The sequence below is a fragment of the Sus scrofa genome, chromosome 15 (genome assembly GCF_000003025.6).
Source record: "Sus scrofa isolate TJ Tabasco breed Duroc chromosome 15, Sscrofa11.1, whole genome shotgun sequence".
Classification (NCBI taxonomy): Eukaryota; Metazoa; Chordata; class Mammalia; order Artiodactyla; family Suidae; genus Sus; species Sus scrofa.
Window position 1 is genome coordinate 126,648,649 of NC_010457.5, and position 17,591 is coordinate 126,666,239.

General features: G+C 44.1%; 1 protein-coding gene across 25 annotated transcripts in view; it reads right to left on the reverse strand.

Annotated features, from left to right (window-relative positions):
- The window catches only part of DOCK10 (dedicator of cytokinesis 10), a 276,179-nt gene that overhangs the window by 213,072 nt on the left and 45,516 nt on the right, over positions 1-17,591 (reverse strand). For 10 of the 25 annotated variants that reach the window (XM_021074799.1, XM_013984543.2, XM_013984542.2 and 7 more), the window contains exon 1: positions 1,704-9,194. The exons of 6 other annotated variants lie outside the window; for them this stretch is intronic. In XM_021074799.1, the coding sequence (XP_020930458.1) occupies positions 1,704-1,865 (162 nt within the window). In that variant the 5' untranslated portion in view covers positions 1,866-9,194. Of the gene's footprint in view, positions 1-1,703; positions 9,196-17,591 lie in introns of those variants that run through there. 9 more of the 25 variants (XM_021074814.1, XM_013984545.2, XM_013984550.2 and 6 more) reach the window with 3 other exon arrangements.

Consider the following 17,591-nt stretch of genomic DNA (forward strand, 5'->3'; position numbering starts at 1 on the left):
TGGATTCCAAGTAACTACAGCAATGGTTGGTCCACAGTGGCCGGGCAACAAACAGTTGCGGAATGTGTGAAATTTCAAGTAGCGCAGGGGAAATTTTCAAGATGCACAATAACTTTAAGCATACTTTACACTGAGTGGTCCCACATTTCCATCTGACTTCTCATAGAAATTCACTTTCTATTAGTTTTATCAGTATTTCCTTAGAAATATTAATGCAGTAAAAAAAAAGTATATTGACATGACTTTTGAAATTATTGATCTAAGTGTGACTTGAGGCTTTGGCATTTAGCAGCTGTGTGGTGGCAACGAGGTATTCCATCTTTCCTAATCCTGTTTCCTCATCCGTAAATTCACCACCACCTCATTTAATGACAGTAAAGGTATCATATGAATTAAAAGGATCTTTGTAAAACACAGGGCTTTGTTATTAGGTGAATCAATTATTATTTTATATTTTTCAATTACTGTGAATTACAATTCGGGGGAAATTTTTTAGCTGCAAAATTTTACAGTCTAATTAGTAAAATTAGGGGGAAAAATGACTGTTTTAATGACTGAGATGACAAGAGTAATACACATAGCTATATAACAGTTAAACTTAGAACACAAATCAAATTTCACTTGTAAAAACTTACGGGAGCAATGAGTTTGAAAACATTCCTACTGAGTGTTTCGTTGTAGAGATAATCATAGCCCAGTAGCTGAAGAACAGTACTGCCTTTTGAAAATCAAATATTGATTTGCTGGAGAAGTTGGCACAGAATGTTATAGCTTAGTCTTCTGTCACTCGGAGGCACAGCCCAAGCCAAATGACTCTCACTTAAAAACTTTTAGTGTAACAGGTATTTGTCATTCATTATTTACTGCATCCTTGATATCTGGACATTGAAATCTAAGAGAAAAAAGTCGATCATGCTGAAACCATGCAGACTTCAATGCCTCCGCAATTTTGGAAACTTTTTAGCATACCCCCCCTCCATCCCAACTTGGGATGTCCGTGACTAAGCAGATCTCTCCCTGAGCCTAGTAAGAAAAACCTCTGTCCTCTACTTTATTCTTGCTGCTCAAACAGATAAGCAAAGGAAGAGTAATAGTGTCAATTATATTTAAAGCACAGACAGAAAGGTAACTTGACAAGTGGCAAGAAACAGCTTTCTAATTAAAACACCATGCATTCCACACAATGCTCAAAAACTTTCTTCTGAAGTTATGCATTTTGGAAAGGCATTTCCGTTGCAGAGTCAGAAACAAAAGCCTCAAATACTTTGAAGTTAGAGAGCTAACTACCATCATCTACACAACTTGACTGGTTACACAGGGTATAAAAATATCTATTAGGGGCTCTGCTCTCAAATTAGAGTTATACAATAAAATCCACTTCACGAAACCAAACTTCAACAATTTCTTGATGTTTCTGCACAAAAGTTGGTAACAGTATGCAAAATGCAGACAGAAGAGAGTTTCTAATAGACCAATGAACTATACATTTTCATGACAGATTTAAGAGAAAAAAAAAAACCCAGCCCTTTGAATGATAGATGAAATTGTTTTGAAAGATTTTCCCCAAACAGTAAAGCACACTGTTAAACTCCAGGTCACACATTTCTTTGTCTAAAGCTGAAAATCCAAACCCTGAATCGTAACCTCATTTCTGTAATAACAGTTTAATCTATTAAGGCTGCTATTTGCCACAAATACCATACCATTATGATGAGGGTTCTGGGTCTACTCATTTCATCGTCACTTTCCAGAGGCAAAATTTCGTGGGAGGGTTCCTCCTGGCGTCGTCTACAAATGTGTGGACAGCTCCTCTGGACCACAGAACGAAAAGCTTGAAGCAGAACAATGCTGGCAGTGCAGCCCATCGCTGCATCCTGGAGCCCACAAAATAACTTCTATGTTGATGCTATGTTTGAAAAACAGTGGCTCCTTGTCCCTGAAAACAGCCTACATTGCAGCTGCAGCCAGCTCACTCTCCAATCACTTCCTTGAGCTCTGATCATCTGATCACCGCCAAATAGCTTGGATGCAGAGATGGGAAAGATTTGATCCACTGAAAGTGAACGCACTCAGGAATATTAGAGCATTTCGCCTGGAGAGATTTCTCAGTTCATTTCAAGAGCATGTTTCCTGTTCATTACAATGATGCTCTTCGATTCTCTTTTAAGAGGTCTGAGCAAATATATCTTTCCCACTCAGGCATCACATAAATCACTCTTTTTCACATTAAACAACTGAAAAACTGACATCACACCAAAATTTTTTTTCCAAGGCAAATGAGTATCATAGAGTGTGAAAAGGATTTTTTTTTTTTAATGTAAAAACTTCCAGAAGGTAATTTTGCTGGATACCTCACAAAGTGATTGGGGTTTCGCTTTTCATAGCTTATAAGTTCCAGAAATGAGATTGGCTATTCTGCAACGTGGAGTCCACTGAATCAAAACAATTTATCAAAAGTTGTGCCCCTGTTAACCAAACCCATGTGAGTGAAACCAAGGCTCCCCCCGCCCTGCGCCGTGATTCCTTTTCAATAGCCCGGTTGTTCTGTTCCCACACATGCAGTTCTGCAGCCTAATACATTTTTATATTTACATAGGCGGCTTGCAGGGCTGAAAATATCTCTATTACTGAGGTCAGGCAGCGAGCTCCGCCAAGTTGACCTCTTAGAAAAAGCAACTGTAAAGCATTTTCACCTCCTATCAATAAGAATTCAGGGCTTCAGGAAGGACTTTGAGGTCTTCGGTAGTTAAGAGTCTAGAATTCCCTGACTCCTTCGAGACTAGTCGCTGAGGACGGAACCAGGAGAGATGCTTAGAAGTCACATGACCTGCTTGGACCAGCCTCAAGCTCTAATGGTATACTGTAAGAGAATAGGACAGCAGGGGATGCTGGTACTAAAAATATCTCGTGGAAAATAGATTTTGCTTACAAATGAGGAAAGAATGAAATCCCCAGTAGGATTTTCAATGTCGAGATCTTTCTGTCAAGCTAATCCTTCCAGTCTAACTCAGAGATTCAAAGTAAAAAATTGTTTTCTTTGGTTTCTGGGCCCCTGAGGGCGGAGGGGGCTGCAGGAAGTTTGGAGGTTTGTTTTGCTCTAAGGTGTGGCCCCTCAGGCCTCAAGAAAGTGGCTTTCACAAAAGCATCTAGCGGAAGGCTCAATTAGGCATTAATAGGTCCATAAGCTATCACAACACAGCCTTGTTTTAATTGCTGTGTTTGCTGGAGAAGTGAAACATATTTTTTTTTCTTTTTTTTAATTAGGTACTGGCTGCCAGGCGTTTTTCATCTCCCTCTGTTTTGAGCAAATATATTTTAGTGCGGCTGGAAAAAGAATAAAAAAATGCTAATGACACTGGCAAGTCCCTTAACTCCCTCTGGACCTTTGTCAGAGTGCCCGGGTGCTAATCTAAACCATTTTTTTTACTCCAAACAACTGGGGCATTTACTGAAGAGAGGCTACAATTTAGCCTGTCTGGCTTGCGTATTGAATATCTATATAAATGGTTTCCACCATAGACTAAGCAAGGAGTGGGCTTCCATGATTATGAATGTATCTTTTCAAATAGGACTGCTTCGAGGGCCTCCCTGGGTGTCAGTACCCAGCCTTGCCCACCCACTCCTGCACGCCATGACCTAGCACTGTCCAGTCATCCCCTCGGGTTCTGGCCATCTGCTCAAAACTGAAAAGTTCGAATGCAGCAAAGCGCTGAGCAGAGGTGCTGAAACATTCCAGCAGCTCCTGTCGGCCACAGAAAAGGGAAGGTGGGTCCCTGGGTTAAACACCATGGACTTGGCAGGGAAAAGGCAGCTAGTATCCCAAACTCCTTCCTGGCCCCCTCTGGCTAAATCTGGCTAACCTCTGGGGTGGCTTCTGCAGTCATATGTTTCGGCAGATGCCAAAGTCTTTGGGGGAAATACATGATGTGCTTTCTAGCTATTAGGCCTGTATTCATCGATCCTCATCCTGCCTCTGAGGAATTCATCCCTATTATTGTTGGCCTGCTGTTATTGATGGAGTCTGAAAATTCTCTCTCTCTCTTTTCACTTCCATCCTCAAGGAAAAAGGAACCTCCAAGAATTAGTTTCTTGGGAATTCAGTACACACCACAGTTACGCCACAGACCAGAGACCAGAAGGATACAAACCAGAGGCTAACAGTTGGACGTAGAGTCCAATGTTTTCTCATGAAAAATTTCAAACATGCAGCAAAACTGTGAACAAGGGACCAGATTCTGAGCTCTGTGTTGGAAGTAGTATATTCAGCTGGGGGAAGAGATAGAAATCAACCCACAGAGATAAGGCCCCTTTTTCCCTCATAGTTGGCATTCATGTTGACACACAGGAAATATTTTTTAAAAGAAGAAGAAGAAACTCTCCACAAGGGTCTGCTATTTTCTTTGAGGTATGAATAAATGCATCATTAATTTGGCCTGCAAGCATCACATACGCACTGCAAATGATTGATGATAATAATATGTTAGCAAACAGCCATGAGCTCAGATGAAAATAGCGTAATGGAGAAAAGAAGGACATGTGTTTCCTTCCCTCCTTCCCAAAGTCCAAATAAAGTTACAACAAAGCGGTAGAAAGGGACTATGTTAATATCAGTGAGAAAGTGGGGGGGGGGGGCGGCTCTTTGAGCAGATGAGAGTTCTTGGAAAGTTTCTCTGCAAGATGAAAAGTGAATAGGATCAATAACCAAAAGGAAGGACTAGCAAGCACTTCCAGGGTAGGAAGAGGCCGTGGAAAGAGGAGCCACAGTTCTCAGGAGACCTGGAGGACCTCTGAGCTCGAGGAAAAGAGGCACTAGATGTGAGAAAGTAGCGAACGGCTCCTCCCTGCAGACAGAACTTTAGAGCACGTGACAAATGACAACAGCTCTTGGCAGCAGGGCACAAGCTTCCAGAAGAAGCAGCTTGGTTGTCAGCTCCTTAGAGGCACGCCCTCATTACCCCGGCCATGGCAGGTGGAGGTGGGTGTGTCTCCAGCCTGCCTGCCTGGCTCACACGCTCTGAAGGAAACGCACCTGTCAGCCTGAGAGCTGAGAGAAGGATGTCAGTCTGTCCAAGTGAAGAAGGGGCCTCTCTAGGGCTTTTCTCCCTGTTCCTGGAGCCAGAAGACAGAGCACTCTGGCTACCCCAACTAAGATCCCTCCTCCTTATATCTGGATTTATTTAGAGAGGGGCGGACAGTGTTTGTACTAAGCAACATGATCCAAGTCTAACGAGAGCCTCATCCCCAAGGTAGCCCAAAGGAAGAAGCAGCAGGCGAGGGCAGCAGGAAGGCTCCCTGTGAGCTGCAGAGTCAGAGAGACTTCTGCCATCTCTAAGCTATGTGATCTCAGGCAAGTTGCTTAACCTCTCTGAGCCTTGATAGTATCCACTGTAACATGGAGATAATCCTTTGTACCCATCACGACGTCAGTGGGAGGAGAGTACCTGAAAAGACCAATACAGAGTCTGGCCCATAATCATCATTTGGTGAGCAGGTGTGAGGCTACCTCTGCTGACGAGGAGAGTGGAAGCTCCATCTCCTCCCCTCAGCCTCCAGGCTCAGCTTAAAAATGACACCACCCCCATGGAGTTCCTGTTGTGGCTCAGTGGGTTAAGAACCCAACACAGTGTCCATGAGGATATGGGTTCGATCCCTGGCCTCGATCAGTAGGTGAAGGATCCGGTGTTGCCACAAGCTATAGTGTAGGTCGCAGACTCGACTAGGATCCAGTGTTGCTGTGGCTGTGGTGTAGGCCAGCAGCTGCAGCTCTGATTTCACCCCTAGCCCAGGAACTTCCATATGCTATGGGTGAGGCCCTAAAAAAAAAAAAAAAAAAAAAAAAAAAAAAAAAAAAAAAAAGACACCGCCCAGAAGTGCTCTTGGAAGGCCTCGCCTCACAGCCTAGAACCTTAGTGCTTATTACTGCACCCTGTGGGTTTCCTTCCAACACACAAGCTGACATTACATTCAGATGGATTTCATTTTTAAAGGATGGGCTGGAATTGTGCTGATTGGTTTGCTGTATGCCCTGTGTGATCTAATAATAATAACAATAATAATATTTATAATAAAGCAAGCAAGCCCTTCCAGAGCACTTATTGTGCGTGCCAGGCACAGTTCTCCTTCATATGGACACATATTGATTCATTTACGTCTCTGTTATGAGGTTATGGTTGATCATCCCCATTTTACAGTTGAGGAAACTGAGGCATAGGGAAGTGAAGTCACTTGCTCCTAGACTCACGGCGAGGAAGTGCCAAAGCCAGAATGTGAATTGAGCCGGTCTGGCTACAAGGTCTGAGCATTTTCAAACCAATTCCGAAAGCCAAATATACACCAAGGAAACCCTGTAACTTCCAAAGTGGATTTAAACCAGAAGGCTCTTTGGCACACAGCAGGCTGCAGTGAGGCAAACTTGGAAAGACCTCTTTGAGAGCTGGTCTGTCCTTCCTGGGGAGATTTGTGATGCTTCCTGGGATCACAGTTTCAGACGGCAGCTGGGAGTGTTTGCAGATCGTTGGGTGTGATGGTTTCAGTTGCACTTCGATGGGAGTGTAAAACACTTGAAAATGTCATGAATTCGATAGGAGAATTTTTTACAAAATGTGTTGTATTTACCGGGTGAGGTGTTGATTGGCAGAAGTGCCTCAGCTGTCCAAATGCACTCCGGAAACAGAGTGGGAATAAGGAATTAGGACGCAGCTTCCTCTGTAACTCCTCAAAGCAACGTCTTCCTTAACATGACAAAGATGTTGGGTAACACCGAAATGCTTCCAGAAAAGAGGCTACTTTGGGTCCAACCAGAATGTAACCATCACCCTAGGACACCTTTTGAGGCTGGACATGGCTCCCTTAAAGCCCTTGGAAGCTGACACTGGGAACACATCACTGTTGCACAGGGGACCAGCCACCTGCTTTTCTGGGCCAGCATGAGAATTTGGTGGTGACAGTGAAGCTGGTGGAAGTGGGGCTGCCTCCCAATGTTTGTCGCCCCCTCCTTCACCACCAGCGCTATTCTCTAAGAGTTGTGTGTTGGAAAGAAGCTGGAGACCCAGGCAGAGGGTGGAAACTCAATCCACTTCTTTAAGTCAGAGCCCAGCCTTTACATGGGAACTCACTGAGGTGTGGACTCAATCAATCAAATGATATGTAATCAAAATAAAGTCCTCCTCTGCCTCCTCCTCATCAGAGTCTGAATCCTGCTGGGTAAGTTTTCCAGAGGCTCAGTAGTCATTCCCAAGGGAAAGTGACCCCAAAGGAGGAGAACCCTCATAGATTCAAGGCAACCGGGGATTTAACCCCAAGCTGAGTAAAACCAGGTCACAAACTTGGCCATTTTCCAGGGCAGGGATTAGCAAGAATCTTTTTCCTTGTCTCTTTCCAGATGGGTAAGTCCCCTCAGGTATATAAAGTCAATTAAGTGGGTAGAGGGAGTGCATCGGTGCTTTCTTTGCGAAAAAGTAGAAAACAGAGCCTGGCCACGTGATTTTCCCTGAGGCCCAGTTGCTCTGTATCAACGGGCATCTTTGCTTCTCCTGGTGCTACTTCTACTCAAGAGCTTAGGACTTAAGTCTATTTTGATAGTTACTCATGACCTCTTTTTTGGTCCCCGTCTGCGATTTGCAGCGTTCTCTTCTTGCAGCGTCTCTCTCCTCATTTTCACTTAATGAGCGTGGCCTCCTCTTTACAGGCATCATTCCCACTTGCTGACATTTATTGAGTTGTACAATTAATCACTTTGGAAACAGGCAGCCTCTTCTTTCATTTAAAAAATCCAACTGCTGTTGCCAAGCCCTTCTGGATCTTTATTTTCCTCTCGTTGGCACTGGTGTGGCTTAAAAGCAGATTACCCTTTTGTTGGTGTGTTTGGATGCATCAGAAAATGACCCTTCACTGCTCTCCAAGGCGGCTTCCTCATCAGCTGGTTCTTGCAGGGCGAGACGATAACGTCACTGTCTCATGAATATCCCACCTTCCAGGTCTCTAGCGTCTATGTTTGTTTGAACTCTTCTCGGGTCAGAATAAATCTTTCTTATTCTTAGTAGAAGGCAGTAGAGCAGAGCAGTTAGGCAAAGGCTCAGGACACAGACTGCCAAGTTTAAATCCCTGTTGAGACACTTGCTACCTTTGGGATGTTAAGCAAAAAATATAAGCCTCTGTTTCCTCATCTGTTAAGTGAATGAGTACTCATGAGGCTCTACTGTCCAGGTCCTTGTGTGACACAGCACCAGACATAGGTTAAGTATTCAAAACATGTTAATTAGTTATTATTGGAAGAGAGGGGATCCAAGGACTTTCAGGTATGGCTTGCTTTTCCCCTGTCCCCTTTACAAACAGTATTTTGAAAAAAAAGTTCTGATTCTGCCTCACTGAGGGACACACAATGTTCCCTGGGTGATGGAGGAGTGGGGGAGCTGGGCTTGCCTCCTCCGTGCTTTGAAGTTGGCTCCCATGGTAACATGAGACAAGTTCCATAATCCCTTCCCGGTCCTTTTCCATGAGTAAACACATTTGAAATAATATAATAATACCCCACTTACCCAGAGGGCACTTATTTTTCAACCTCAACTATTCTCATCACAGCCAAGCTCTGGGAAGCAAGAGAAACAACTTCTGCAGGGCCAGAAAGGGATAGTACCGACTCATTAGGGTATGAAGCTTAAGGGAGTCACTTACGGAAGGGGGCGGTCATCATACCTTTGGCATTTAAGGCCACCTTAAGCAGGATTCTGAAGTGCTCGCTGAACTAAGCTTGTAAGGACCTCTGTTGAGAAGAAATATAACTCCAACTTGCCCTGGTCCAGCGGGAATAGGACACAGCCACCTACAACTGGAAAGACGTCCCTGCTGAGGGATGGACTGCTGACAGCCCTCTAATTTCTTCAAAGGGTTGTGGTGATCCCAGCAACGAAACCAGCCTACTGAGACCCACACCACCAGACGGGGTTGCAGACTTAGGCACCTGAGCCAGGAATGAAGGGTCCTAGCTCTAGCCTGGTCCCTAGGAAGTGACTCAACATTTGAATCCTCTGAACCTTATTTTCCTCAACTATACAATGGAGCTAAGATGACCTCTTTCGCAGAGTTATTTTAACAAAAAACATGCTTTTTTAAAAATTAAATGTGTTTTTTATTCGGGTAGAGTTGATTTACAATGTTGAGTTGTTTTCTGCTGTACAGTATAGTGTCCCAGTCATATACACACACACTTTCCCTTTCTTATATCATCTTCCATCACAGCCTGTCCCAAGAGACTGGATATAGTTCCCTGTGCTACACAGTAGGACCTCATTGCTCATCCATTCTAAATGTAATAGTTTGCATCTACTAACCCCAAACGCCCCATCCAGACATGCCATGTATAAAACACTGGCATAAATGGTAGATTTTATCATTCTTCAATGTGTATTCCTAACACAGCTATTCTTCTTCTTATTCTTAGTAACAACGGTGCAAGTCGATGTTCAGGGCTAACACAGGTCCAGGTAAACACACACACCAAAGAGAGAGTCTCTGCCCTGGGAGGAATTGTCAAGGTCAAGTGGGAGGTGAGGCAGGAAGTATCACTGGCTCCTCTTCACCAGCCAACTGAGCCCAGAGTACATGCCTGGGTTTGACCAATTGACAGGTACGACCATCCCCTGCCCCCACAAGGAAGGCTAGACATAGTCTGACATACATAAAAGAACTCAATATCCCTAGTATCTGGGACTAACCCATGTTGAGGGCCACAGACATCATAAAGGCTGTAAATTATATACAGGGTTCTAGCCCAGGACAATAACGGGAGGTCCCAACAAGGACACTGAGGCATCCAGAACATTCAAATGATGTCCAGTGGCTACCATATTATTATGAATAAAACCATCTGGAACATTCACGATAAATTTCCACCGGTGACTGCTTTTAATTTTTAAAAGTTTATGATTACGTGGGACCAATTACATGATCTTCAAAAGCTGGTTATGAAAAAAACTATTCTCCGCTGTGGCTGGATCAACGAGCTATGAACTGTACTTTCAGTACTTGTTCTACTTTATTTTCTATGTTCATTTTTCCCCCTTTTGAATTGTGGCAGGAATTAGCCACCCACGTCCTAAACATTCCAAGTCAAATCTCGTTTACAATGATCACGAATTGCTTTCCAAACGTGAAAATGGCAGTGTTTTAAGTCATTTACAAATGTGCTTTCCAAACTAATTTGAAAGCTGAAGAGGATGGTAAGCAAATCGCCACTCCACTTTCTTTGCCCAAATGCAGGGGAGCAACCCAACATGTCATTTGAGGGTTGGTGAAAAGCATCCAGCTCAGGGCTGTTGAAAGGAAACGAGGACAAAGCAAGGTTGCCACCCAGAAGGAGTAGGAGAGGCAGGGCTGTACTCAAAAGATTAACTTGATAAGATAATATTCAGCTTCGGTCTAAACCCAAAATGCAGGATGCAGATTTTTCAAGTCTGTGTTCCTATTATCTCCAGTTCCTGCTACAGACAAATGAAACAGTTCTGCACGATTTGTGTAGCCTGCATTCCGGCGGGATGCGGTGAGAACAGCAGTGGGTGGGGTTGGGGCTCTGACGCCAGTGAGGACTTTAGGCAAATCTTGTTACCTCGCTTTCTCTGGATCTAAGTTGGCTTGTCCATAAAGTTAGAGTTAGAAAGGATGTTCACAGGTTCCTTCCAGATCTAGAGTCTAACAGCTTTCTCTAACTACGGATTCAGCGAGAAGACCAGTAACACATGTCTGGGCTTTGGGGTGAAGGAAGCTGGGAAGAGTTGTCGTCGGTGCCTACCACATCCCCTTACCAATATTTTCTAAAAGGTGACAGTGACTCACAAGCAATGTTGAAAAAGAGGTAGAAGCACTTGGAAGAGTTAGAGGTGTCAACTTGAGAAAATATGCACAACTGGAAGTTGAGAGTTAAGTTTTACTGGCGGCAAAATGAGGACTACAGCTTGGGAGGCAGCATTTCCGACAGCTCTGAAATACTGCTCCAAAGTGGTGGAGGGAAGGTCCGTATATGTGTGATTCTGGTGAAGGCAGAGGTACAAGTGACCAAGCCCACATTTTTACAGAAGGCCACTGCAGTCATGAGGAGCGGACATCACCATGAAAGATTTTGGTACTTTTCTAGATACGAGGAGATGCAAGAATCGGGCTCATAAAATCTTCTCCTGAAAATATCTATCTGAAGACCTGTTCTGCCAGTTTTCTCGGAGCGCAGAGTGCCTCACTCTTGACCTCTGCCCTGAGCTCCTTTCAGGGGGTATCGAAGGTCAGCAGCTGCAGCGGCTCATGATTCGGTCCTCGTTAGAGGCGGATGACAAGTGTGCATCTCCAGTTCAAAGGAGGAAGAGGAAAACACTGGGAATGAGGTAGTGGTAGGTAGCGGATGAAGGTCCACTAAACCCATTTTTCTTTTCCTGGCAACCAAGTCATTGCCAAGTAGGACTTTATCCCGCTCCCTATTCCCATCCAGCCCAATAGCCAGAATCACCCCACAAATGAGCTCTAACGTGTACACAGCAATGCTCTATGGACCAGGAGCAGATTGATGGGCTGATCGGAAAAGACTGGGTTGGTTTTTCTTTGGAAGTATGGTCGTTCTGCTGTCCTGTAGACCTGAGTTTGTCATTACCTGGCTTTGTGACCCTGAGCAAATGACCTCTTGCACTTTGTTTCCATTTCAGTGAAGCGGGGTTGATGACAGTGTATTCCTACCTGATAGGATGAGAAGGCATGAAGGAAGTTGTCCAAATGGAACAGTGATCACCGTGCCCAGGACAGAGTAAGGACTCAATAAACAGAGGAGCTCTGTTGCTTATGAACTCAACTCAGGGACCACCCAAGTTGACAGCTACACACCCAGGGAGGTGGCTGTGCCTCTTTGGGATGAGTGAGGTCAGCAGACACGGGAAAACAGCAAGCCTCCTCTAGCTGGAGAAATCTCTAGGCTCCCAGCATTTCAGAAGAGAAGAATCCAAGACTGAGCACAGGATGTTCGTGTTTTCCCTGTAGGCAAAGGATTGTCATCCTGTTTTTTATTCAGGAGCAGAAGGGAACAAGGAGGAATCCAGACTGCAGAAAGTATGTCCCTCCCTCCCCCTCACCCATGCTGACCCCCACCCATCCAGGACACAGCAGCCCTGCCCCTGCACTGAAGAAGGGGCTGCAAAAGCCCTGCCCGCATGGAGCCCGCTTCCCATCAGCCCAGACCACACGTTCCCTCTTGGAGCCAGAAGCTGCCCAGCTCAGGGGGCAGAGTTGCCAGAGGACAAAGCTGCAGAGTGAATGGCAACATCTTCCAGGGCTGCTGAGATCCCAGCCTCCCGGCTGGTGTGTTTCTACTCTGAAAACCCCTCACACCTGGCCCTACATGAAATTTGCCAAATTTGGCTTTGTGTGCCCTCAGATCAGGATACGATTCTATTACATTCCCCAAAGGCAATGCAAAATATCCTACCGCAATCTTAATAAAGATCTAGTCCTCCCACTGAGGGATGAAGACAAGGAATTTCCTATGAACATATTTTGCCTTTTTTTTTTTTTCCTTATAATGGTATTGGCATCTAGTTGACTTACAATGTTGTATTAGTTTCAGGTGTACAGCAAAGTGAATCAGTCATACATATACATATATCCATTCTTTTGTTTTCCCCATATAGGTTATTACAAACTACTGAGTAGATTTTTCTACAGTGTACAGTAGGTTTCCATTAATATTCTGGCTTTTAAACCCAGCTTCTACCTACACATCTATGAATAACGATGGCATTTCATTTCACTTTGTGACTCATTTAAGATCACTGGCCTTTCAGGCCACTTTGTAACTCCTGTAATATACAAAATTTATTTTGAAAGGAAGAGCCTATCACTTTAGACTGACCCCCTTTGTAGGAACTAACGGGCATAGAAACTTGGGAATCAAGTTGAACTTGGTCATCAGAGGCAGCCCTGGATAAGGAGGACTTTGCAAACTTTCAGCCTAGTTTTTACTTATTTATTTTTATTTTTATTCCTCAAATGAATTTATCACATCTGTAGTTGCATAATGATCATAACAATCTGATTTCACAGGACAGCCTAGTTTTTAAAGTCAGGTCTGCAGCCTAACAGTTCGACAATCCTTAGCAAGTCACCTCACTTCTTCACTTTCACACTCACTTCAGAGGACCGTTGAGAGAATTAAGTGAGATAATCTGTGTAACGGCACATCCGTGGTGTGTCACAGCTGTTCTGGACCAGGCTGCCAGGTGATGGTCCCTGCTACCGATGTGTAGCCATGGTTTCAGATTTCTACCCATTTCCACGGAAAGGCGGGCCTATCCACTGGCGACGAGCTGTGGACGGGATGATGTCTGTTCAGGAGGGGCCCCTGGTATGTGCTGCTTTCAGCTACGCGAGGAAGTGGACATGATGAAAACGTGGTTAGCTGTGTGAATGTAACTAAATTCATTGTTTTCAAGATGTGGAAAGTGAGCATGGTTGCATTTTTTTAACTTTTGGGATTTTTTTTTTTTTGAGAAAAAGGTATTATTATGATTGAAGGTCTTTAAGTAGGCATTGCTCACACCCTGGGCCATCAAGTTTTGCTTTCGAGTGAAAAATGACACTACCGATTTTCAAAATGCAGTTTTTAGAAGAACTGAGTCTGGTTGTATTTTTTGCTTTTTGGGTGTTGTTTTGTTTTGTTTTGTTTTTTTACTTTTTAGGGCTGCACCTGCGGCATATGGACATCTCTAGCCTAGGAGTCGAATTAGAGTTGCAGCGCCTGGCCTACAGCACAGCCATAGTAACACCAATTTTGAGCCTCCTCTGAGAACTACACCACAGCTCACAGCAACGCTGGATCCCCAACTCACTGAGCAAGGCCAAGGATCAAACCAGCATCCTCATGGATCCTAGTTGGATTTGTTTCTGCTGTGCCACAACGGGAACTCCCCGAGTCTATTTAGATGGAGTGCATTGAACGTGGCGCAGTTGTGCTTAGGAGTTGTTTTTAGGAGAACACAGGGGGGCTTCGGAAGAATGAGGGGATGTGGGTGTGCAGACTTGGGGATACGGACAGCATTCTGTCAAACACACACGTGTCTCTCCAGCTGTCTCTTGTCTGCGTTTCCCCAATGCAGGTTCCAGAGCTGTAAAAGGGGCCCCCCAATCTCTCAGGATTTGTGAATATATTTGCACGTTTCAGTTTCTAGTGTTACCCCCTCGATTCTGGTCTAGTTCTTATCACTTCTGATCTCATGGTATCCAAGAGCCACACCCAGATGATTTTAAAATGGCAATTTTCAATTATAATTATGTTGCTGATAAGTTTTCCACGTTTCCTTGAGATTTTGCTTCTCTTGCTGCTCATCTGTGAGTCAGCACAGGCAGATGCATGGAAGTGAATGAATAAGTAGCGAATGAACTTACTAAAATCATTCAGAAGCATCTGGTTTTGCTTGGCTCAGCATCTTGGTGTTATGTGTATTCTTGTTGTTCTTTTTAAATATTTACTCACGCCTCCCTACATTCTCTTTGGTGTCGGAAGCAAGGACCATCTCTGTGCACTCATCTCTTCCAGCATCTTGCCCCATCCATCATTCTCTTCCCTTCACTGGGCTCCTTCAGCAGCAAAAAAGCTTCACTGACATGTCATATAAACAAACAAAAGTAAAACCTCTTTCAATCCTGAAATTCCTGTGGCGACCACATTCTCTCGCCTTCCTTCAAGGCAAAAAACTGGAGAGCATCATCTAAACATCCTATTTCTTTCTTTCCTCTTTTCCCATCCATTCTTTTTTTTTTTTTTTTTTCCTGGTCATGCCTCCAGCATGTGGAAGTTCCCAGGCCAGGGATCCAGGGGTCGAACCCTCTCTGCAGTTATAACTGGAGCCACAGCAGTAACAACGCTGGATCCTTAACCCACTGAACCACCAGGGAACTACCCCCCCATCCACTCTCAACCCAGGGTGATCTGCTGACACTTTACTGATCTCCTTTCACCAGAGGGTCACCAATTGGCCTGGCCATCATGATTTTTAGTTGGAAAAAAGACAGCGGACATCCTTCCATATACTTTTTTCTCTTACAAAAGTGTTGCTCTTGAAACATCACTCATAATATGAAATTTCACACGCAAACCTTCAAGATTGCTTCAGCACCGTTATCTCAGAGAGCAGGTTCAGCTTAATGAGGTGTTAATATGTCAACTTATCTTCCTCCTTCCCTCCTTTCCTTCCTACTCTGCATTAAAAAAAAAAAAAAAAAAAAAAAAAGGAAGGAAGGAATGGAGAGAGGGAGGGAGGGAGGAAAGGAAAGGAAGAAGCTTTCTCCATTTAATGAGAATTTACTGAAGGTGAGCCTGTGCCAGACACTGTCCCAGGCCCGGAGGACAGAACAGTGAGCACAGAGAGGTGAGCGCTCATTCCTTGGGGTTTACGTTCTGGCATCCATCTCAAATAAAACATGATTTGCTCTTAGGAAAATCTTACCCGTGAACATTGTAATGGTGTTTGGGGATGGATTTTTGGCCTAAAATGAGCACCGTCTTATGTACTGCCCATCATATCAGATAAGAAAAATTAAGCCCAAAGAAGCAACTTTTCCCAGGTCTCCAATCTGATGGTTGCAATCTGGCCATACGCAACAGTAAATATTAGCACTTATTTTATTGCATGTCAAGTGCTTGGAAAAGCTCAGGAATGGACTTGAAAGCTTTATTAGATATGACATGATAGTTTCCCTGCTGATGGTTCTTCAGAATGCATCCTGCTCCATGTCACAAGGCACTGATGCAGTCACTTCAATTGGTAAGTGACCTTAAATTAGAAAATTATGGTCTACCGAGGGCTAAGAGGATGTGGCTTTTCATAGCAAATACCGTTTATGCAAAAATACAGCTGGCCCCAAGGAAGTGATTCCTGGTGAGTCTTCTGAAGCCATAAAAGTTATGTCCTATCATGTATAAAAAAAGCTCTAGGATCATTCAAATTATAAACACACACACACAATTACTAGCCTTTCATGTCATGTTTCAGTCCCATTGCTGTAGCTTCTATTGGTTTGTGTGTCTGTTTCTAAAAACACAAGGAAAGACTCATGACCTCTGGGGAATTCTTGGTGTCTGGAGATATATGTTGTTTCTTATAGTCGTTAATGGAATTGTACTTTCCATGTGTGGAAGAACAAAAGGTAAATCTTTTTTTTTTTTCTTTTTTTGGCTGCACCTGCAGCATATGGAAGTTCCCAGGCTAGGGGTCAAACAAGAGCTGCAGCTGAAGCCTATGCTGCAGCCACAGGAATACCAGATTCGAGTTGCATCTGCCACCTATGCTGCAGCTTGTGGCAACGCTGGATCCTTAACCCACTGAGGGAGGCCTGGGATGGAACCCGAATCCTCGTGGGGACTATGTCAGGTTCTTAACCAGCTGAGCCACAAGAGAACTCCCCAAGAGGCAAATGCTTTAACAGGGCAAGAAAAACCCACTTTATTCCCTCTCTCTCCTTTTTTCTTTTTCTTTATTGTGGTAAGAACTCTCAACATGAGGTCTACTCACCTAATCGACATTGAAGTGTGCAGTACAGTATTATTATCTATGGGCAGAGATACTTTGTATAGCAGATCTCAAGAACCTACTCAACTTACACAACTGAACTTCATACCCACTGACCAGCAACTTCTCTTTCCCGCTCCACCAGCCTACTTTTCTTTTTTTAAAAAAGCAGACTTACTTTTTAAGAGCAACCAAGCCCACTTTTCAATGGTTTTGTCTTGAGCATTTCCTGTCCACAACTCATGGAAAAGAAACATAGTGCCCACCCCATTTGGAGGCCAACAGAATTTCAACACATTCGCAATGCCTAGAAGGTGTCCTCAGTAAGAGCAGGAAGAGGAAGAAGAAGGGCTTGAGAATGATGAGTCCATCGGCCAGCCATGGCCTTTGGAGAAAGATGCTTTACAACAGTGCTCTAGCTCCTCCTAGAAAGAAATGCCATTGCTAGAAAGTGGTGTGTTAACCTGGCGTTGAAGGAGTTAACCTATGTTTAGAGCTGGTTAGTGTCAACAGTGGGGAGTCAAAGAGTATTACAGGCAGTGATAGCTTATCAGTATTTTGAAATGATTAGCTTTAAAGTGATTGGTTGGCTAATAATAGCAGACATAATAGTAGTAGTTTTGGTGATTTTTCAGGGTATGTGTATTTACCAACAAGTACACAGGAGGCAAGAGCAGGTGCTGGGACTTTGGTAAACCATGAGCAGGCTTATTAGAGGTGTGCCACTGTATACCAGAGTGCCTAAAATCAAGTTTTATTTAAAGTACCATGAGGGGCAGTTTATTCCGCCAGGAGAGTTAGACATGGTTTCTTTTTCTTTCTTTTCTTTCCTTTTTTTTTTTTTGGTCTTTTTTGCCTTTTCTAGGGCCGATCCCAGGGCATATGGAGGTTCCTAGGCTAGGGGTCTAATCGGAGCTGTAGCCGCCATCCTACACCAGGGCCACAGCAATGCCAGATCCAAGCCGCATCTGCAACCTACACCACAGCTCACGGCAATGCCAGATCCTTAACCCACTGAGCAAGGCCAGGGATTGAACCCGCAACCTCATAGATCCT